We start from the raw sequence: 21,600 nt of genomic DNA, 5'->3' as shown, positions 1-21,600 counted from the left end.
GTGAAGAGGGAAAGACCATCTCTGAATCGAGGAGGGGGCCTAAGGGTACATCTTTCGCCATCTTACAACGCTGTGATTGCAGCCATTCCCCAACTCTCTGTGAATGGTACTCATGGCCATTGATCAGTGTTCTTTGATCAGTGGGTTTTGGTCGGTGATTGTTGATCAATGGTCATGGGAATTTGCATAATTATGATTAAGGAACTGACCTCACAGCCCATTGTTCCCTCAGTGGGCTGGTTTCAGTCATTGTGCAAATGTACTGTTTATAAGGTTTGGGGAAACCTGCAGTCAGCTGAGACTGAAGAAGTCACTTGGATGAGTGACGAAACGTTTCTCCCACAAAACGCTACGTCCAGATGAACAGATTCAACTTTTGGAGGTTCCTGTTAAAAGGGAGTTTTTCCTTCCCACTGTCGCCAAAGTGCTTGCTCATAGGGGGTCATATGATTGTTGGGTTTTTCTCTGTATCTATTATTGTACGATCTACTGTACAATATAAAGCACCTTGAGGTGACTGATGTTGTGATTTGGCGCGAACATTGAATTTAATTGAATTGAAATCTATGTTGCTGTCGCACCACTCCGAACAAATCCGATTATTCTGGATCAGGACATGTTTGGTCCTGATCAAAGGTGGCCTCCAAGCAACAACAGGAGGCGGCTTCGTTTGTCTGCAGTCAGATGACTGAAATGTGAAATCTCTGGTCAGATTTGAACCAGCTTTGCTTTTATGAGTGACTGGGAGGGTGAGAAAGCTGTTACCAGGCAACAAGGAGGAGGATCACACCTGATGAAACTTTATTCAAGCCTCCAACACAGGAAGTGACATTTCTCTTCACGACTGTGTTGTTACGATTAGGCGCTGTATAAATAAAAGTGAATTACCCTCCCTGTGTACCCGACGTCGTTCTGCACTGGTTACGTACCGATGTTCTCCAGGAAGTGATGCTGTGCTTTCAGCCTCCTGATCTCCAGCTCCTGCTCTTTGAACCTGTGAGGAAACAGAAGCTGCTCCGCTGAGCTGATGCCCGTCAGAGCCAAGAAGTCGGCCACGTTCTGTTCGATTTGCTGGTTCTCATGCTGAGAGTACCGCCCCCACCGCAGAGACACACCTGGAGGAAGACAGGTGTTCACAGGGTTAGTGTGCAGTGCTCGTACCTTCCTGCTGGGGCCGTCTGCAGCGGCGTTACCTTTCTTTTTGAAGGCCTTGAAGCGTGCCAAGTCATACCGCAGCAGCTTGTTGATCTGATCAGCAGATTTCTTCTTCACATCAGGAACAAATTCCTGAAGTTCCTCCAACAACTTGTGGTCAAACCTGAAGCACATGACATCATCAGCTGACATCATCATTTCATCATAAAAGCAGAGACAACAAAGATGGACGCCACGTGAGAAGCTTTGCGTCCACGCTGCTTCATGTCTGAGCGTGCGGAGTCGCAGGTGTTAAGGTGCGTGTCACGGCTGCCGCAGCTTTGTTCACGTCTCTGATGTTTCTGTGCTGCGTTCACTGACATTTCGTTAACATGAACTTTATGAACTCACTCTTCAGGATTGGCTGCCACCTCCGTTCTCCTCTTCTTCTTCTCCTCCGCCTCCTCCCCGCGACCCCCCGCTGCGCCTCTCTGCCTCTTCGCAGGATTTACATTCTTCGTTCCCTTCTCTCCATTACATGATGTCACTTCCTGCACACTCTCACTTTTCCTCTCCTCCTTCAACCTGTTCTTGACTGTTTGAACCGACACATGTGTATTGGCTGTTGCTGTGGTTACACTCGCCATGCGTGCCCTCTTCTTCTTTTGTTTAGTCTCGCTGTAAGGCTCCCTTTCCTGTGATGTCACTTCCGCTTTCTTTTTCTTCTTTCCTCCCTCGCTGCTCTTCTCCTCTTTTCTGCCCACCTGTCCATCTTCAGCAGGAGAACAGAACACCTCCTTTTCCTCCTCTCTCCTCTCTGGCTCTTTGTCCTCCTGTTTTTTCTTCCTTTTCTTCTCCCTGCTCACCTTTTCATCCCCAGTTGGAGGCGAGGAAGGAGCCAACAGTTCTTCCTCCTTCTCTTCTCTCCTCTTCTTCTTTTTCTTCTTCTCCTTCCTGCTCAGCTGTTCACCCAGACCAAGAGAAGAGGGACCCAGTTCCTCCTCTGTCTTCTTCTCTGCCTCGCTGGTTTCCTCCTGTTTGTTCCCCCTCTGCTCTTTCTCCTCCTCCTCCCCGTTCACATGTGCATCTTCAGCAGAAGAAAAAGCAGAACTGAACACCTCCTCTTCCTCCGCTCTTCTCTTATTTTTATTTTTCTTCTTCTTCTTCTTCTTCTTCTTCCCCCCCTTGCTATTTTCCTCCTCCTCCTCCCCGTTTACCTGTCCATCTTCAGCAGGCGAGCTGAACACCTCATCCTCCTCTCGTCTCTTCTTTTTCTTCTCCTTCCTGCTCACCCGTCCCTCTTCAGCAGGAGGACTGAACAGTTCCTCCTCCTCCTTCTCTCCTCTCTCAGGAGTGTCGATGTTGATGGGAGCAGGACACTCCTCGCCCTCTGCGCGCCTCCTCTTCTTCTCACGGGATGATGGAGGTGTCATGATGGGAGGAGCAGCAGGAGGAGGCGATGGCTTGATGCTGCAGGTCAGTTTATGACAGAAGCTGCAGAAGAAGAAGAAGGAGGTCAGGTCAGGTGTGGCTGATCAGGACAAATAAACAGGACACAGGTGTGAGCTGACCGCCTGTGATGTGGCACAGGCGAGGCTTCAGTGGGGGCGGTGTACCCGGTTGCTTCGCTTTACGCCCGCTGCCAGGGCGCAGGAAGCCGCTGCAGTATTCTCCTGAACAACAGGTGTCGCCGCTCAGACAACACATTTTGAAACGGCTCCAACATCACCTGTGTGTCTCGGAGCGCCCCAGCCATCATTCATTATGAAAGTGTCCACGCTCACGTGTGACAGCGACCAGGTGTGCTTCACCTGTGATATCATCTCCTCACCCCAGGAAGAGAAGCTCGTCTGTCAGTCCGGCGAGTGTGTCTGATTGGTTCAGTCGGTCTGACTTCAGATCATGTGACTTCATTAGCGAGCATGTGCGCATGTCGTCAGGCCGTAACAGCGATCAGAAACATTATCGATCGGCAGAAAACGCGATAACGAGTCAGAGCTTCACGTATCACCACCACGGCGCCCCCGAGGACGGCCCCCACCTGTGGCTTCCACCCGGAAAGACTCAATCAGCTCCAACCGACAGCCAGGACACATCTAGAGCCCTTCAGCTGGTTTAAGGTGGCGTCAGACAGGTGGATGTTGTCCGAGCTGGCCAGTCAGAGGAGCGCGCTCAGTGAGAGACGGAGATTACCCATAATGCACCACAGAACGACACAGCGTGCACACTGCAGCAGTTACAGCCTTTGGCACGTCATCCACACCAAAGTGCAGCTCAGTGTGAACGGTTCCATCTGTGACGTGTGTTGTCGATTCACAACCACGGCTCACTGAGAGGATTCAGGGTGCTTTTATTCAGCTGTGACATCATTTCCTCTGAGATTAACCACACAGCTCTCTATTTTCCTCACTGTACTCCTTCACCTCTGCAACTCCTACTATTCTTCCTTTGAATGCTTTCCTATACTTCCTCATTTCTCCATCAAGCCTCCTTGTCTCCTGTCCACTGTCCAGAGGAAACAACTTCTCAGCTGGTTCCCTCAGCACTCAACCTGTAGGTAACTCCTCCCACAACCAAGAGCCCCTCAGCATTCCTCCTCGGGCATCTTCCAAAACCATCTCCTCTCCCCTAACCTCTTTTCCTCGACCCCAGTGAGGAAAAGAGAAGAGTGGCCTGCTGTTCAAAGGAGGAGGAGCGGGAATAGCGCGGCTACGTCTGCAGCTCGGATGCAAGAATTTCACTACATGTTGTACCCTGTATAATTGTGTATGTGACAAATAAAGGTTGTTTGTTTGTTTAGCGTTCTTCCTAAACTCCGTGTCCGGGGTCGGCTCAGGTGTGACCAAAGGATCAATCAGGAGTAACGATCCCAGCAGCACGTGGCACACGATCAGCTGATCAGCTGCCGTCTACCTGAGAGGAGACTACGACAGCGGGGTCAGGGGTCAACCCGCCTCAGACAAAAGACGAGCTCGAGCTCCATCGTGAGGTCGCCGCTGAAACCAACCTGGCGCTCCTCTGTGACGTCACTAAAGAGCTCTTACCGAACGCCTTCTGTAAAAACCGAACCGGTCACACTGAGGGTCAGAGGTCAGGGCGAGTTCAATTTAACGCTAACCTTAAAAAAACGGAAGTGCTCCTACCTGATCAGGTGTGATCGATGTTTCTCGCGCTCTTCCAGCCGTTAAACTTTGATTCTCGCCGACCCGCGCTATTTGGCGGATGCACGCGGACGGCGGAACTCGCGCTACTTGTTTACGTCCTGTGTTGCAGCCGCGCATGCGCAGTGATGGACAAGCTCAGTGGAGGAAGTGACGCGGTCCCTCTGACTGAGTTTCCGGATTCGGTTGAGGCTTTATGTTTTCTATTGGTGCACGAAGAAGAGCCGATAGGAGCAGGGGCTCCAACATGTGCGCTTCCATAAAAATATAAATATAGAAAAACTAAACTCAAACAAAAGCAAAGGGCACATTAGAGTTTACTAACTAAACCAGTGGTTTTAGCAATGTGGGTGTGATTCATCAAGTTCCTTTGAATACATGTGAAACAGAGCTGGAGACTGATTTAGTCAGAGATTAAAGTGTCAAAAGCGCCAAATGTGAATTTTTCATCTGACGAAATGAAAGCCATTAATATCCCCCAGGAGTAACACTGACCTCTGTCCATCCACTCCTTGTTATACTGTGATACAGTGAGTAAAATTATGATTACACAGCAGTTTCCAATGTATGAGGACCTGCCGATGAAAAAGTGGATAGCTTAATTGGGATATTTGTAAAACTAGAATTGCATCTAAGAAAAAAAAAAACTACACGCCTAACTTCTCAAACAGTACTCGGGGAATATGATTCCCAAACTTCTTTAGTAGAACTGCCTTGCCTCTAACCTGTCTCACTGTCACTTTCCGAAAACTTATAACAAACAGTATGTTTGGTCTCTCCAATGTAGAGGTCTGGGCGCGACCTCATTGGAGAGACCAAATAGCCACTTCATAAACTCATGGCACAACATAGAAGAGCCGCCTCCATCTACAGGTCAAAGGTCACTCTTTCAAGGATGCGAATGTTCACATTTTGGACAGAGAAGACAGATGGTTTGAAAGAGGAGTGAAAGAGGCCATTTATGTCCACTGTGAACGACCATCTTTGAACAGAGGCGGGGTTTACGACACCAACTGTCTGCCATCTATAATCCAGTGTTGAGATCCTTCCCAGACGCCTTAACGCCCACTCACATCTTGGGCCATCTGACCTTAGGAAATCACATGATAGGGTGGGGCTAGGTTTCACAATGAGCTCACCCAAAGCCTTGGCTTATTGTGACCCACACCTGTTTTCACACCTTGGCTCATGTGATTAGGTAGAGGATCAAGAGGGGGTCCTTTGTCCCTCTTTGGGGGGGATACTCCCACAGGGCTTAAATCTGGGACTCTCCACAATGTGACTCTAGAACTGAAGAAGCTTCTCGGATGAGAGGTGAAACATCTTCAAGCAACTTAAAGAACTCCAGACACTTTTCTTTCCAACCTCCTTAGACTACGAAGACCTGGATGATTTTGAACCTTAACAGACATATTTCAACAGGAAGTAGTTTTTATTCGCTCAGCATCCAGCTGTGACTTTAACAGCTGCTCATAAAACAGCAGATTAGGATGAAATGCAAACAGGAACATTTACACGATCTGCTCCACTTTGTTCACTATGTCAATGGTCGCTGGTCAGTCGTTATGAATTATGGGACAGCGTTTTCTGCTCCCCCTTTCATGAAGGACGATCCAGCTTCTCCTTTGCTAAGGGAAGGGAGCAATAAAGCAAGTATTGAAGCTCCTTTTCTTAGCGTTCTTCCGTTCTTCCAGCTCACGTCTCTCAGCGAGGAACCTTCCTGAGCAGAGTGACTTTATGATTTAAAATGAATAGACATGATTTTAGAGGGGAAGCGAAGGATGCAAACAGGCTGGAATAATGAGTTTGCAGCAGGCTGTGAGTAAGTTTATTTCAGCATGAAACACATTTGTTGTTTTGACACTTGGAGCTGATCAGAGTCTTAAAATAACCTGCAGAGAAAAAAAAACTGTGCTGGAACAACCAGTTTATTTCTGAGTTACTAAAACAACGCATTTATCAAAACGTCTTTTAAAAAGCTCAAAGGACACAACAGTGTGTTTGTTTTATTATTATTATTTTTATATTATTCATCTTTGACGATAGCGTCGACTGTCTCAGCCTGTCAGCAGCTGGATGTGTTTCATGATCACGATGTCCAGATCTACATCTTGTTAATAATTTTACCTCCTCACTACGTATGACTCTGGACACTGTAGCTCCGGTGAAAACTAAGGCCTAAATAATACTAAATAATCAGGCCCCATCTTATCTTAATGACCTTGTAGTACCATATCACCCTATTAGAGCACTTCGCTCTCACACTGCAGGCCTACTTGTTGTTCCTAGAGTATTTAAAAGTAGAATGGGAGGCAGAGCCTTCAGTTTTCAGGCCCCTCTTCTGTGGAACCAGCTTCCAGTTTGGATTCGGGAGACAGACACTATCTCTACTTTCAAGATTAGGCTTCAAACTTTCCTTTTTGCTAAAGCATATAGTTAGGGCTGGACCAGGTGACCCTGAATCCTCCCTTAGTTATGCTGCAATAGATGTAGGCTGCCGGGGATTCCCATGATGCATTGAGTTTTTCCTTTCCAGTCACCTTTCTCACTCACTATGTGTTAATATACCTCTCTGCATCGAATCATATCTGTTATTAATCTCTGTCTCTCTTCCACAGCATGTCTTTATCCTGTCTTCCTTCTCTCACCCCAACCAATCACAGCAGATGGCCCCGCCCCTCCTTTGAGCCTGGTTCTGCCAGAGGTTTCTTCCTGTTAAAAGGGAGTTTTTCCTTCCCACTGTCGCCAAAGTGCTTGCTCATAGGGGGTCATATGATTGTTGGGTTTTTCTCTGTATCTATTATTGTACGATCTACTGTACAATATAAAGCACCTTGAGGTGACTGATGTTGTGATTTGGCGCGAACATTGAATTTAATTGAATTGAAATCTATGTTGCTGTCGCACCACTCCGAACAAATCCGATTATTCTGGATCAGGACATGTTTGGTCCTGATCAAAGGTGGCCTCCAAGCAACAACAGGAGGCGGCTTCGTTTGTCTGCAGTCAGATGACTGAAATGTGAAATCTCTGGTCAGATTTGAACCAGCTTTGCTTTTATGAGTGACTGGGAGGGTGAGAAAGCTGTTACCAGGCAACAAGGAGGAGGATCACACCTGATGAAACATTTCTCTTTACGATCAGACTTTTCCAGCTTACAGAGGTCAGAGGTCACAGAGAGGCTTCAGCTCCAGACCGACGCCTGTGGTTGGTAAACATGTCAGGTGTTTACAGGTGGGAGAGCCTGACATCGCGTCTGTGAGCCGCATGTTTGAATGAAGTTTGACAGTGAAATACAAGCTGAGATGTTTGTTAGAGAGATTATTTAAATCAGCACCACGAGGTTAAAGGTCACATTTCTGCAGTTACTACAGACTCAGGTGAGTACAGGTGAAACAGGACACAGATCAGGTCACAGGTTCACAGGTCCAGGGTGACGTTTACATACAGAGTGTTTATCATGCAGTCAGTAAGTGCATCGTCGGCTGGTCTGCATTCAGTCACCTTGTTAGTTTGAGTTAGGGACCACAGAACAAACAGGAAGTAAACAGCTGTTTCCTGTACAGCATTGTGGTGGGAGGAGCAACAGCTGATGGATATGATGACCTCATTAAGGCTTTGTCCTTTTAAAGCTGAAAGTATCGGTTACTAAACTTCACTACATCTACCAGAATGCCCCCCCCCCCTCCCCCGCGCCAGTCACATGACTTAATGAGTCGTGTCCTGCGCCCCCAAGGGTTCTTGTTAACCATCACTACGTTTGCCCCTCACACCAACACGCGTGCTTCACGCCTCACACCTCAGACCTCACACCCACACCCACGACCTACACCCTCCCTACTCCAGCATCACAGGGATGCCCATGTTCACCTTCTAATGCAGTTAAACCTCAGCTTGCCCCACCAAACACGCCTCTCTTGGCCACTAATGTGGGTTTCCTGTGGGAAAGCCCACACCGGCATCCCCACTAGCCTTGAAGGGCAAATATGCTGTGGGCGCTGTGTGGGATAAATATGGGTTTGCCCCACCCACACAGCCCCACTTACCCAGGGTCATCCGCACAGAAGTGTTTGCAGCCCTAAGTTTGATTGAAACAAACTTCCAAACATCAAATCAAACCTCAGAGCATTTTTTTCTTCTTTCGTACAGAAACCAACCTGTGATTCCTGGTCATGTGACATGTGTTACAGGTGTGTTAGTAAAAATTAAGATTATTTCTGACAGCAGTTTGTCCTACACGCAGACTAAAACCTTCATGGGCCCGAGTCCAGGATCACTGCGGTCCTGGTTTCAGTCTGAGGAGCCAGAGCCACACTCAACAACAAATGCTACTCCTTCAAGGGAACTAGAATTCAGTCGCTCCACCCAATCAGACTCGGGGCTTCATCAGTGATGATGATGATGATGATGATGGAGGGAGGAGCTAGCAGATTGTGCGTCCGGGTCCTCCTCACTGTTCCTCAGCAGCAGTGAAGCTCGCTGCTCATTCATCCTCCTGGACTGGACTCTCTGGACCAAAGAGAAGAAGTCCTCCTGACCATCAGGAACCGGACTGAGCACGTCATCCAGGTCTGGGAGGGAACACCTCTGGTCCTCCATCCTGTCAGACTGCAGACAGAGAGACAGGTGAGGGCTGTTCTACACTATCCTGTTCCTGATGACGGGATCAGTGTTGATCCAGGACCATCCCTGGCCAGTCGCACTGTTGTGACATATTGACAGAAAGTGCTTGTTTGGACCTTACAGAGAGCCATCTTGTCAAGGGGGTCTGGAGGTCAGTAAGTGGGAGTGGACCCAAATGCAGACACAGACAGAAGCTCACTACCCGTCTGGTAGCTAATGTAACACTACAAGAATGGATCTTTTTATCCCCATCGCATCATCATATGTTCTGATGAGCTTCTCTTTCATCCTTCAGGTAAAGCTGAGACAGAACAAGTGTAGATTTGACTGAAAATGCTAAAATCAAGTCCTGCCCACGTCACCTTTACTGATTAATGTTAAAACAAGGTGTACAGATAGTGAGGTACCCACTAATTTTTCTTGCTATTCATTCATACACATGCAGGTGCGATTTGAGCTGCACTATCATATTGCTCATAGATCAGAGTGAACTAGAGTGAAACTGGTCGGATACATCAAACAGGGCTAACATTCTGACCACTGACAGGTGAAGTGAATACATACCACCTGTTAGTGGGTGGGATATATCAGGGAGCAGGTGTACATTTCGTCCTCAGACGTGATGTTAAAAGAAGGAAAAATGCACAAGAGGATTTGGATGTGTTTGACAGTTTGGGTCAGAGTGTCTCCAAACCTGCAGCCCTTTGGTTGTTCCTGGTCTGCAGGGCTCAGTAACCTATCAAAGAACCAACGACACGCCAAACAAGGTTCACTGAAGGCTGGCCCGGGCGGCCCATTCTGATAGAAAGGTGTCAACATACACATCATGTGGATGCCCAGGTGCATGTGTACTGCTTACCTGGGGAACACCTGGAACCAGAAGGCCAGATTGGAAGAAGATGAGCCGAGGAGGTGGCACGATGCTTTGGGTGATGTTCAGCTGGGAAAAGTTGTGTTCTGCATCCATGTGGATGTTACTGTGACAGGCCTACCTAAGCATTGTTACAGGCCGTGTCCACCCTTTCAGAGAAATGGTGCTCCCTGATGGTTGTGGCCCTTCAACAGGATAAGGCACACTGCTAAACCGGTTCAGGAATGTTTTAAAGAGCACATCAAGTCTGCTTTGAGGTGCGGACTTGGCCTTCAATCAGGGATCTGTATGATCTCCCAGACTAAACAAATCCAGTCTAGGAAGCCTCAGCTCGCAGCTTACAGGACTCAAAGGATCTGTTGCTAACAGCTGCTAACCCTAAACCAAAAGTAACCCAAAGGCTTTATTATTTACTTTTTCTCTTTGCTTTAGTCAAGCACAATACTAACTTGGGGAGGTCTCTGTTTTTAAAATTAGAGGTAAGAAAAGCATTTCTAATATTTCTGTCTTCGCAATGCTATGACATCACAAGAATCTGATTGGTCAGGAGCATTGATACTCCTGGTGTTGTAAAAACCACACCAACCAACCACACCAGTGTGTCCAATCTTTAGTTAACAGTTAGCCCAGTAAAGATACAGACCTGGTAGTGTATGAGCATGTAGTAGAAGTCCAGGCTGGGCACAGGGGGCTGATCTGGACTGCAGGCCCCGCAAAGAGCAGCTGGTTCTGGATCAGGCAGCAGGCTGACGCTGGCTCTCTGGTCGTCCAGCCTCTTACACTGAGACTCCAGGATCAGGTCCAACAGGGCCTCTGGCTCCCCCTGCTGGCTGCTCCTACGCTGCAGCAACAACACAGGTGTTACAAGTGGTTAACAGTAGTCTGAGTTAAAGGTTTGAGTTCCAACACACTTCATGTGACGGCATCTGAACACCACGATGTCACCATCTGTCCTCACCGCTCTTTCCAAAATCACCAAAACGCTTTGCTGCATGTTGAGTTTTCACTTTGATCTGCAGTCAAAGGAATTTGCAAAGAAAAGCGTCTGGACTTCTTTGAGTTGCTTGAAGACTTAACGCCCACTCACATCCTGGGCCATCTGACCTCAGGAATTCACATGACAAGGTGGGGCCAGGTTTCACAATGAGCTCACCCGAAACCCTGGCTGATTAGGTACCACACCCGCTTTCTCACACCTTGGCTCATGTGATTAGAGGATCACCAGGGGGTCCTTTGTCCCTCTTTGGGGGGATACTCCCACTGGGTTTAAATCTGGGACTCTCGGCCATTTGACCTTAGAACTGAAGAAGCTTCTCGGATGAGAGGTGAAACGTCTTCAAGCAACTCAAAGAAGTCCAGACGCTTTTCTTTGCAAACTCCTTTGACTACGATGACCTGGATGACTGAGAACCTTCACAGACACTTTGATCTGCAGTTTCACACCAATGTTTGTCAAATACTACAGACTAGTGATGTGTCGGTCGCGAACAAAATGGCTCTTAGAGTCGGGTCTTTGAAGTGAATGACGCGAGCCGGCTCCTTGTTGGGAGTCGTTGGGTTTTTTTTTTCTTTCTCTCACCCTCTCGCACTTTTTTCCGCTTCACTCTGCACGCGAGCCTTGTGCTTTGCGCTGAGCAGAGGGGGGAGGGGCGGTAGTTACACTCGCAGTAGCACAGGAACAGAGCGGGAGGGAGAGACATATGGGCTCAAAATGTGGTCATAAATATTTTGTACTTGTAAATCAGTTTTGTATGTGTAAAAAGAATTTGTGTGTGCGTAAAAAAGATTTGTGTGTGGACTTAGCCAAAAAAACCCTGCAAGTTACAAGTACGAATTTTGACCCTATTTTTCTTCCTTTCATTTGATTGGTCAATGTCATGTCAATCACAAATGTAACAATCCAATCAGAGAACAGATGGGTTTGGCTGTCGGAGGGGCGCTTTTTTTTTGAACTGCTTTGTCTTTGCTTTGCTTTGTCTCTAGGGGCCACCGTATATATTTATATATAAACGTATATAAATAAAACCATGTTTTTTTTTTACATTAGTAATTCCTTTTGTGCATAACTTTATATTGTTGTTAATAATAAATTAATTAAAGCAACAAAACAACCTGAAGAGCTGAGCCGAAAGAGCCGGTTCTCTAAAAAGAGCTGGAAATCCCATCACTACTACAGACCAGAAGAGTCTGCACCACACTGAGACCAGAGTCTGAGGCAGCTTATGTCAGCGTATTGCTTCTGACTGTCTGTAGATGTCTTTGATTGGAGTTCATCACAGGTGCAGAACTTCACCTCAGACAGGTGATGATTCTTTATAAGCTACGGCTAAAAGGTTTTTTGATCCGTTCATCGGGGTCTCCCCTGAACCTGTGACCTCTCTTTAATTATTCAGGCTGTTATGAAAAATCACATGTGAGGTAACTCTGACCACGCATGTGGTCCATCCAGATTTTTAGGTTCTAACTCGTCTCATCAGACCTCTGTCTGATCAAAGCTACCCAAAGACTGATCAACACCTCCCTTCAGATTTGGCTCCACCTGGGAGCTCCTGTCTCTCCTGGACTTGTTGGACCAGCTCAGGTGTGTCTTTCACTGCAGGCGAGAGTTACCTTGCTTCTGGGGGTCGTGATTCTCATTCTGGAGCTGAGTGCAGAGCTAAGGCTCTGTCCCCGAGGTCTGACGGTGCTGCCTTCAGGACTGGGACCTGCTGGACTCACAAGGCCTTCGAGAGTCCTGAGGGTCCTCAGGGGTGAGGTGGAGGTCAGCGTCCTGCTGCTGACTTTACTGGGACTGCGGGGTCCTGGTCCTGGATCCAGACTACCATTTTGATCAGGGGTCATGGGACTTTTGGACACCGCCCCCCCAATCCTGCCATTGTGGTGAGCATTTGAAGAGAGCGAAGGGGAAGGCACGCCTGGGTGTTGGCTGTCCGTCATGATGGAGGTGTGGGAGGTGCTGAGGGAGGCGTTCTCCTCAGGCTGTCGCGGTGAACCTGGACACAGAGGAAGTGACAGATAGTACTCTGTAGTATTCTGTATACTGCATTTCATTTTTTCAGACTTAAAGGCTAAAACGTCCGTTTGAGCCCCACGAGGTCAGAGTTGGCCTGCAGCCTTTTTTACTATGTGTGAATTAATCCTCACCTCCATCTCCACCCATCCCTCCACCCCTCGCATCAAACAGAGTGAAACATATACCATCACCCTCATGTTTTCGGACACTAACAGCTAACATCCCAAACACCTAGAAGGCAGCACAGGTTCTCCAATGACATGAAGGTGATGCTCAGACGTTTCCATCCACTCACTATCAGCACCACCTTCAGGGTGATTTGGGGCTTTTAATCACTCCTTTGAAATGTTTGTTTTTACCAGGGTGGAGTGATTGTACAGAAATACTGTCTTTAAAACAAACAAGTTTTTTTTATTGTACTTTTTCTGCAATCCACACAGAGTGAAGAACACACCCCACTAACATTTGGCTCAACGTCCCTCAGCAAGTCCCTTCACCCTGATCTGATGCTTTGGATGTTTGACCACTCCTCTTGGCAAAAATGAATCGATGCTTCAGCAATGTTGAGGTCCGGGCTCTGCGGAGGCTGATCCACCGTATGTTTCTATTCAGGATGCTTTCACTGCACTGGCAGTGTGTTTGAAGATCTCCATCACCTCTGGCTGACATGCATCTGAAACCACGATGGAGACTCCGCCATGTTTCACACAAGGCTGCAGACTCTCACTGTTGCACCTCTTCTGACCTCCTCGTACATGCTGACCATGACGTGGACAGTTCCTCTGATCTTCAGTCCAGTTCCTGTGTAATTTTTATACCCCAGCTTTCAGCAATAGTATGTCTTGGTTTAAAACCGGCCCCCTTCGTGAGATCAGAATCAGAATAGTTTAAGGAAATTATGAACATGTAAATTAGTATATATGAAGGCTCGGGTGTGTGCGTGTTGTTTACAGCAGTGTTTAAACTCTGATTTATCTTTAAAATGTTGGCTGCAAATGAGAATGAAGCTGAGCAGTTGGATTGTGTGCGCTCCACATGAAGCAGAAACAGTAAAGCTAGCCGAGCGCGCCCTCGGAGACGATTTCAGGTTAAAGTGAAGCTTCAGCAGAAGTAGGTCAACAACAACAGGAGCAGAGCTGCCAGTGTCTAATCCCATTTACAACACAAAGACAGCCACACACACATGAATGCATTGCAGTGTCACTGCTTTCATCTGCCCCAGGCTGCAGCTCCACCCAGAGGCTGTCGGGGGAACTGCGGCAGCCCACAATAAAGTGGTAGAGAAAACCAGAGAAGAAGTCAGAGGTGGTTCAATCTAGACTCTGAAAACCTCACGAAGGGGCCACATACACACACACTCCCTAAAGAACCAAAGCTCCTGTTCCCTCACCTCTACATTACAGACTTCCTCCAACTTCCAGCTTCCTGTCTTCGACCCCGTCAGTCGTCACGCCGCTCTGCTGCTGGGCTCTACGTCTTACTCCTCCATCGAGTGAGGTCTCTCTACCAGCCAGTCCACACAAACTTTAAAGCAAGCACAAAAGCACATACACATACTCACACAATGAAAGGAGAAGAACCCCGCCCCCTCACCCTTACATCATGTTTCTATGGAAACCAAAGAGAGTCGTCCAAATCCCCCGCCTCTCACACACACACACACACATTCCTGCATTGTTAAACTCCATTCAGCTGAACCCAGAGAACGCTCTTCATCAGTGGGCCTCACACACACACACACACACACACACACACACACACACACAATCTAACACAGTGGGCATAGACTTTTGCACAGTTGAACCAACAGTTTCAGGATAAAGCTTCTGTACCTGTGCCCAGACTCAAACATCATTAAAAATGCACGAGTATAATTGTAAAAACAACCCAAAGACACTGATGTCATCATGTGACTGACACATCTTTAGCCAATCAGTGTGCAGCATTCTTCAGTCAGTCATCATGTCCTGTTAAAAACAAAAGTCTGTGATTCCTCCGCTCTGCTCAGGAGATCAGAGATCCTGATCCTAGGCTGCTGGGGGATTCCCATGATGCACTGGGTGTTTCTTCTTCACTCACTATGTGTTTATGCACCTCTCTGCACTGAATCATTATCTGGCTCTCTTCCACAGTTTGTCTCTGTCTCGTCTTCCTCCCCCGAACCCCACCAGGGGCAGCAGACGGTTTCTTCCAGTTAAAGGGGAGTTTTTCCTTCCCACTGTCACCTGCTTGCTCATGTGTGGGTTCTCTCCAGGTACTCTGGCTTCCTCTCAAATGGAAGTAGTTGTCACGGTCCTGGGTCGGTTCGACCCAGCATTTTGAGTTTCTTATGTTTTGGTTTATTTTTGCATTATGGATTAGTTCTTATTCTCGGGTGATGCTGTTTTGATTGTGATTATATCCTGATTCTTTAGCCGTCCGATGATGATGATTATTATTTCTAGTTTAGGTTTTGTTATCTTGTCCTCATGTTTAGTTTAGGTTGCCTCTGCTTAGTCTCCTCTGTCCGTATGTCCCTCTGTCTGTCCATGATGTCATTATGCTTGCTTATAAGTCTGCGTCTGTGTCTCTGTCTGTCGTGTGCTTCCTGTTTTATTTTGTAGGTCCGTGTCCTATGTCAGTGCGTTCAGCTTTGTGCTCTCCCTGTCTCGTCAGTGTAACCAGCGTCAGCTGTGTCTCCCAGCTGTTTCCTCTTCGTTCTGTTCACCTCTTGTATTTAGTGTCTGTGTCTTCCCCTACTCGGTGTTGCGTCGTTAACGTCTGTTCACCCTCGCTTTCTCTGTGTGTTCTGTTCGCCAGCCTGTCAACCTGCCTAGTTATTCTGTTTCCCCAGTTTAGTTAGTGTTTTCCTGTTCTGCTTCTTACCAGCAATAAAGCTGTGTATTTTGAGTTACTTCTGCCTCCGTGAGTCCTGCATTTTGGGTCCTCTCTTCCTGCCTGCCTACAGCCGAGACATGACAGTAGTGGGGTTAGGTTAATGAACGGTGTGAGTGCGAATGGTTGTCGGTCTCTGTGTGTTAGCCTGTCCAGACCGGACCTGTCCAGGATGTCCCCCACTTCCTCCCGGGCCCCCCTCTTGCCCGATGGTAGCTGGGACAGGCTCCAGTGAGCGTTTCCGAGAGCTCGGAGCAATGCTATTAAATCTGTGGATCCTGCAGCTTATAGGAAGGAAGGAAGAACCCGTCACAGGGGATCAGAGAAGTGAAGAGGCTGAAACTGAACACTCACTTCATGTGTGACAAGGATCCACGGTGTCTGTGGCAGGGCTTTCAACACATCACTGACTACAAGCCCCCTCCCCCGATGATAAGCCGGGACAACAGCTCTCTACCAGATGAACTGAACAACTTCTTTCTACGGTTTGAGGTTAACAACACCACCCAGGCACAAACAGTTCCACTGCCACCAGGCTGGGTTCTCCAGCTGTCAACAGCTGAGGTGAGAAAGGGTAGGGTCAACCCACGCAAGGCAGCAGGGCCAGACAACATTAGTGGGCGTATTTTATAGAACTGCGCAGAGTAAAGAAAGCAAAGAAATATGTTTTTGCAGACATCCTTCACACATGACTCGGACAGGCAGTCGTGCCAGTTTGCCTCTAGAGCGCCTTCATAACTCCCATCCCAAAGAAAACAAACCCAGCCTACTTACATGACTTTAGGCCCACGGCCGTCACACCAGTTGTGAGTAAAAGTTTTGAGAGGCTGATTTTGAAGCACACCAAGAACAGTCTCCCAGTAACCTGGATCCCCTACAGTTTTCAATTTCAGCCGATCCACAGAGGATCCCATTTCCACTCCACTCCACTTTACGCTGTCACACCTGGAGACGAAGAACACCTACGTCCGAGTCCTTTTCATCAACTTGAGCTTAGCTTTTAACACAATCATCTCATAGCAGAGTGTGGAAAAGCTGATGTTTCTAGGTGTGGACACTGCAACCTGCAACTGGCTTCCTGAAAAGCAGACAGTGAAGGTGGGCAACCGCACATCAAAAACATCTCAGTGAGCTCCTGTGAAGATAAAAACATACCTTTGCCAAAATCCATCCATCCATTCAACAGAGTTTACTTCAGTTCAATTCAAAACCTCTGGCAGAGGATCAGGAAGGGGTGGCCATTTCCAGTCTCAGTTTTATCTGAATTCAGGAGCAGGAAATTAGCGGTCCCAACCTGTCCATGGTATCACTCTCACCTTATGGCAGCTGAGATAGGCCCCAGCCCCACAGAAACCCTGAACTGGATAAGGGGAAGAGAAGGGATGGATGGAAGTTAGCAGCCATCCAGGTCTTTGTCTTTAAGACATTCCTGCAGTTTAACTAATTGGTGTGTGTTACCTGGCTTCATGGATAGATAGAGCTGCGTGTCATCTGCATAGCAGTGAAAATGTATGCTATGTCTTCTAATGATGCTGCCTAAGGGAAGCATGTATAATGTAAACAGAATTGGTCCTAGCACTGAACCCTGTCAAACTCCATAATTAACCTCAGTGGGTGAAGAGGACTCTCCATTTACATGCACAAATTGGAGTCTATTAGATAGATATGATACAAACCACTGCAGTGCAGTACCTGTAATACCTACAGCATGTTCTAATCACTCTAATAAAAATCCATGTGTCACGTCTTTGCTGGATTTGTTCCTGTCTCTAAAGGAACAGATTTTCAGACACTGTTTATCTGTTAGAAATTTTGTTTTTCTTTTATGTAGAAAACGATTGCTCAAGAGCACTTCAAAAAATACAGGAAGTCTGGCAAAATATAAAGAAATGAGTTTAAGCTTAAGACTTTTGCGCAGTACTTTAAATACATCAGCAGTATAACTGACTCCTGTTGGAAGGCAATACAATCACTGATCTCAAAGTTCAGAAAGGGTTAAAAGTGAGGCTCCATCCCACATGTCCTGCTCCCCGAGTCTCAGCTCGTCTCTTCCTGTAGCCGGGGTAAGAACACAGACCCACATCGCTGGACGTGTTCAACCTTTCCTTAAACCTGGAAACCTTCAACTATCATCTGATGAAGATTTAACTGTTTATTATCATTTAGAAAGTTGAAGGAGTCCACTCTCATCGCGACAAACTTTTCATTTGCAATTCAAGACTTTTTCATTGTTTTGATTTTGGCAGGTATGAAAATTTGAGAACTTCAGGATGTTTAATAAAATGTGTGAAACATCAGGAAAAATCAGCTTTAGAGATTTTTTTTCTCTACTGAACTAAACTGAGGATGTGTGTATGTTTGAGAGGTGTGTAATTCTCTGCTTTGCCATCAGATGTCACTGTGATGCCATTCTGTCCTCAGTCTTAGATTGCTCAGCAGGTCGTTACCATGGTAACCGCCACAGCCACCTGATGCTGCTGTTTTGTCCACAGCATCATCCCTGCTGCAACGACAGACAGATACAAGAGAAAGCTGAAGAAGGCGAGAACAAGAAAAGATGAGTGGAAGAGAGGTGAAGGAGTACCTGTCTAAGCATCACGTCAGCAGGCTGCTGGAGGTGAGACACTTTCATATTCATCTTACTGAAACAGGACCTGCAGAGTACAGGTAATCAAAGTACTTTTACTTTTCTGAGTGTTTGTGTTTGGGAGCTGCAGCTAACATTTCAGATTTCACAGAGAAACAGAAGAAAAAATCATTTTCATGAAGTATTAATCAATAAATCAGTGCAAGAGCACCCAGCTGCACCCTGAGGCTGCAGCTCCTCAGGCATCGAGACCGATAGTCGCCTGCTGCATTTTTAATGACTACTTTAATTAACAACAATATGAAGTCGCATTTTTAAAATGTGTTGCCGCTCAATGGCTGATTGATTGATTGATTGATTGATTGATTGATTGATTGATGTTGTCGGGTACGGTGAAGCAGTGCTGACTATGTCGTGTTTCAGAGTCTGGTGACCGGTCTCCTCTATCACCGCCCCGACGACCCCGTCAGCTTCCTGCTCGACTGCCTAATCGCAACCAGATGGCTGGGGGGTCCCAAAGAGATCACCTGGGACGCTTTCATCCACCCAGGGGGAGGTCACCTGGACCCTGGACCCCTGGGAAACAGGTGCAGCATAAAACCCCTGACACCACCCACCTCTGCCCATGAAACACCCTCTAAACCCCATAAACTGGTTTCAGCACCTCCACCCAGACCTGCTGGAGCTTCATGGGTCAAAACTGAGCTGACAGAAGACACAGAGCATCCCAGCAGAGATGGTACCCGACCTCGTGAGCTTTAGCCTCAGTTTATCTTCATCATTGTTATTCTGCCTCAGTCATTAATATGCTGCTCCACTTCCTGGCTTGCTGCTCCACTTCCTGCCCCCCCCCCCCCAAAGCACCTCCTGCGGTCTGCTCCCAGCTCTCCATAGATTCGGACTCTGGCATGATGGAGAGTTCTGGGCTCCTCCAGGAGGTGACTATCCAGAAGCCACGGCCCATCATTGTCTTCATCATTGGTAAGTGAAAAACATGATGAATTCCTGAGAGGCCTTCAGTTTCACCTGTCTCACACTGTCAACATAAAACTCTGACCAGGTGGACCGGGGAGTGGGAAGGGAAGTCAGACGGCAAGGCTAACCGACCGCTTTGGATTCCGAGCTATCTCATTGGACGAGCTGCTCAAGCAGCAGCTACAATGCGATGCGTCTCCCAGCAGGAGGTGGGAGGTCATTTCCAAAGTGATGAGTCATGGAAAGTTAGGACCACAGGTCAGAGCCAGCATACATCCCACCTGATACCTGAGCCTACTTCAGGTAAGTCACCTGTGTCTCTGTTTGCAGGAGGACACCGTCTCTGAGCTGAGGCAGCAGCTGATTGGTCAGCAGGATGTCCGAGGCTTTGTTGTGGATGGATTCCCCCGAGATGTCCATCAGGCTCTGAGCTTCCAGGAGCAGGTACGGACCAATCAGAAAGCAGGACAACAGTGAAGATGGCTGCCAGAGAAACTGGTGTTCTCACTGAATCGGAGCCGTCTTCCTCGACTGGACTCGACCAAAACTTTAAAGTAAAATCATTAAAGTTGCATTTTAGTGATTCTATCTTCAGGTGAGCTCACAGAAAAATGTGAACAAACCTGAAGAAATAAAGGTTAAGACTGCCCTCTCGTCCTGACAGGTCTGCTCACCTGACCTGGTGATGCTGCTGCTTTGCTCCAATGAGAAGCTTCGCTGCCGCCTGGAGCGTCGAGCCACTCAGCTTGGTCTCCTAGGAGACAGTAGATACGCCCTCCAGAGACGCCTGGACAGGTTTGAGAAAGATATCGTCTCTGTCAGCAGATACTACAGACAGCTACACCTGCTCACTCAGGTACACCCGCAGGGCGTTGGGGGCACACTGAGATAAAAAGGTCAGACTGATTCTGAGTTTATTGATTTTTCCTCACTTTCACACCTCATTTCCTGTTTCTGATGTTACAGTCATTGAGGGGATTAATTACCCCCTCTGCCGTCGCCCCACAGAAGGTGTGTCAGTGGGATCAAGGTGTTCTTTCTGTTGTCAGATTATCCTCAGGTGAGGTCAGGAGAACTCCACCCATCTTGTAAACAGAGTGAACAGGTAGCTGATGGTTTTCCAGAATTGTCTTGAGGCCGACCAGAGTCTTGTTGTATAGTCTCACCAAGCTCTGCTTGGCCTGTCAGTATCTGCAGCCACCTTCAGAGTCCCACAGGGTAAATAAGCCCCTTCATAAATCCTCTGACCTCTGGTGCCCAACATCTGGTTCAGGGGTTTCACCGGGGGTTGGCCGCAGCTCCGTACAGCAGCTTCAGCAGCGTGCTCCTGCCTCTATCAGACTGCTGCTGTTCTGCCAGAGGTGAGAGTGAAGACCAGGTGTACCCAGGCCTCTGCTACATACGTCCGACACACCCTTACCACAGGCATGCCAGATTTGTCCAACATAGAAATCTTGTCCATAAATGATGTCAGAACATTTATGGAGAGAATTGGTGACAAATTTCTAGCAGGTACGATGCTTTGCTCCTGTGTTTGGCTCACATCGGAGCTGAGTGACGGGATTCTCAGACTGAGCAAAATCCAGCAGTAAAGCTGGAAAAGGAAAGAAAAACAGGTTTTGTTTTGCGTGGGAGATCCGTTCATGCATGCCCAGCAACGCAGCGCAGCGCTTGCTCTTGCTCTTTGTGCTCCGTCCAGTCAGTGAATGGCTCTTTTACCGAGTGCACAACAGTGACAGTCCAGAGCACACGTCACAGTTTTACTAACGTTTACGTTGAGCACTGCCATCTTGGATTGTTACGTCACGAGGTCGGGCGTCTGCCTGGAGCGAAAGACCCAGCCCCCTCTGAATACATCAACTCTTCTTTCATGTTTGCATTCATATTAATGTGTTTTTAATTAAAGCCCGAGGAGTATCACACCTGAGGACACACCTGTCCCACCTGCTCTGCTCAGTCAGGTGGACGCGCAGCATGAAGTGACTCAGGTTTTGTTTTACAGGTGGATGCAGACCGAGATGAGGAAGCAGTTTTTGCTGATCTGAGCTCAGCCATCAGAGAGAGATGGCTTCTCAAAGATCCACCAGGTGGTTAATGATACTTATTGATAATAAACTCCTCTGTGAGGACGGTATTGATCAGTGATTAATTGATTGATTGATATCTGTGTCAGATGCTGATGGTGTCGCAGACTGAAGCAGCGCTGACTCCACCCTCTTTAATGTCTCATCTCTGAATCAATATGTTCATGAATCGTGAATCACATTCAACTGCTGGGTTCCTGCTGTGTGTCACATGACTGTATCCTAAATGTCTCATTGGTGGATGTTTCATTAAAGTGTTTGGAGATTAAAGTTTTATT

The 21,600-nt window shown here is 47.5% G+C and overlaps 3 protein-coding genes across 4 annotated transcripts in view; 1 reads left to right on the top strand and 2 right to left on the bottom strand.

Moving 5' to 3' along the window:
• LOC116316403 (transcription termination factor 1) overlaps positions 1-4,434 on the bottom strand; it is an 11,348-nt gene extending 6,914 nt beyond the window's left edge. The window contains exons 1-4 of the mRNA XM_031734960.2: positions 4,278-4,434; positions 1,546-2,628; positions 1,194-1,318; positions 930-1,115 (exon numbers count right to left, since the gene is read on the bottom strand). Coding sequence (XP_031590820.2) covers positions 930-1,115; positions 1,194-1,318; positions 1,546-2,567 — 1,333 coding nt within the window. The 5' untranslated portion in view covers positions 2,568-2,628; positions 4,278-4,434. The remainder of the gene's footprint in view (positions 1-929; positions 1,116-1,193; positions 1,319-1,545; positions 2,629-4,277) is intronic.
• On the bottom strand, positions 448-16,860 carry gpsm1a (G protein signaling modulator 1a). Of its 2 annotated transcripts, none has more exons than XR_005615087.1 (5): positions 14,193-14,398; positions 12,400-12,782; positions 10,433-10,630; positions 7,412-8,903; positions 448-790 (listed from the first exon to the last, which is right to left on the bottom strand). XR_005615087.1 is itself a non-coding variant. In XM_031734979.2 (5 exons), the coding sequence occupies exons 3-5, from the start codon at positions 12,724-12,726 to the stop codon at positions 8,682-8,684; spliced, it is 747 nt and encodes a 248-aa protein (XP_031590839.1). In that variant the 5' UTR covers positions 12,727-12,782; positions 14,193-14,326; positions 16,832-16,860; the 3' UTR covers positions 7,069-8,681. The 2 variants fall into 2 exon arrangements, 1 of the variants encoding a protein (XP_031590839.1); XM_031734979.2 differs by lacking the exon at positions 448-790 and adding an exon at positions 16,832-16,860 and having other exon boundaries at positions 7,069-8,903; positions 14,193-14,326.
• On the top strand, positions 16,012-21,600 carry LOC116316394 (adenylate kinase isoenzyme 5-like). Its single transcript, XM_031734952.2, has 9 exons — positions 16,012-16,240; positions 18,169-18,293; positions 18,687-19,002; positions 19,125-19,244; positions 19,324-19,496; positions 19,569-19,682; positions 19,903-20,094; positions 21,241-21,325; positions 21,412-21,600. The coding sequence occupies exons 2-9, from the start codon at positions 18,234-18,236 to the stop codon at positions 21,432-21,434; spliced, it is 1,083 nt and encodes a 360-aa protein (XP_031590812.1). The 5' UTR covers positions 16,012-16,240; positions 18,169-18,233; the 3' UTR covers positions 21,435-21,600.

The sequence above is a fragment of the Oreochromis aureus genome, linkage group 12 (genome assembly GCF_013358895.1).
Source record: "Oreochromis aureus strain Israel breed Guangdong linkage group 12, ZZ_aureus, whole genome shotgun sequence".
NCBI classification, from domain to species: Eukaryota; Metazoa; Chordata; class Actinopteri; order Cichliformes; family Cichlidae; genus Oreochromis; species Oreochromis aureus.
This window is presented reverse-complemented; position numbering and strand designations above follow the sequence as displayed.

What these genes read in the sequence shown, in the direction of transcription:
- LOC116316394 (XM_031734952.2), top strand. Translation starts at nt 18,234, where the DNA reads ATGAGTGGAAGAGAGGTGAAGGAGTACCTGTCTAAGCATCACGTCAGC. An exon ending in AGAGCATCCCAGCAGAGATG is followed by an intron (nt 19,003 to 19,124) that starts GTACCCGACCTC and finishes CCCCCCCCAAAG; the next exon opens with CACCTCCTGCGGTCTGCTCC. An exon ending in CTCTGAGCTTCCAGGAGCAG is followed by an intron (nt 19,683 to 19,902) that starts GTACGGACCAAT and finishes TCGTCCTGACAG; the next exon opens with GTCTGCTCACCTGACCTGGT.
- gpsm1a (XM_031734979.2), bottom strand. Translation starts at nt 12,726, where the DNA reads ATGACGGACAGCCAACACCCAGGCGTGCCTTCCCCTTCGCTCTCTTCA. An exon ending in TCACGACCCCCAGAAGCAAG is followed by an intron (nt 10,631 to 12,399) that starts GTAACTCTCGCC and finishes TTGTTGCTGCAG; the next exon opens with CGTAGGAGCAGCCAGCAGGG. An exon ending in ACATGCTCATACACTACCAG is followed by an intron (nt 8,904 to 10,432) that starts GTCTGTATCTTT and finishes CTCTGTCTGCAG; the next exon opens with TCTGACAGGATGGAGGACCA.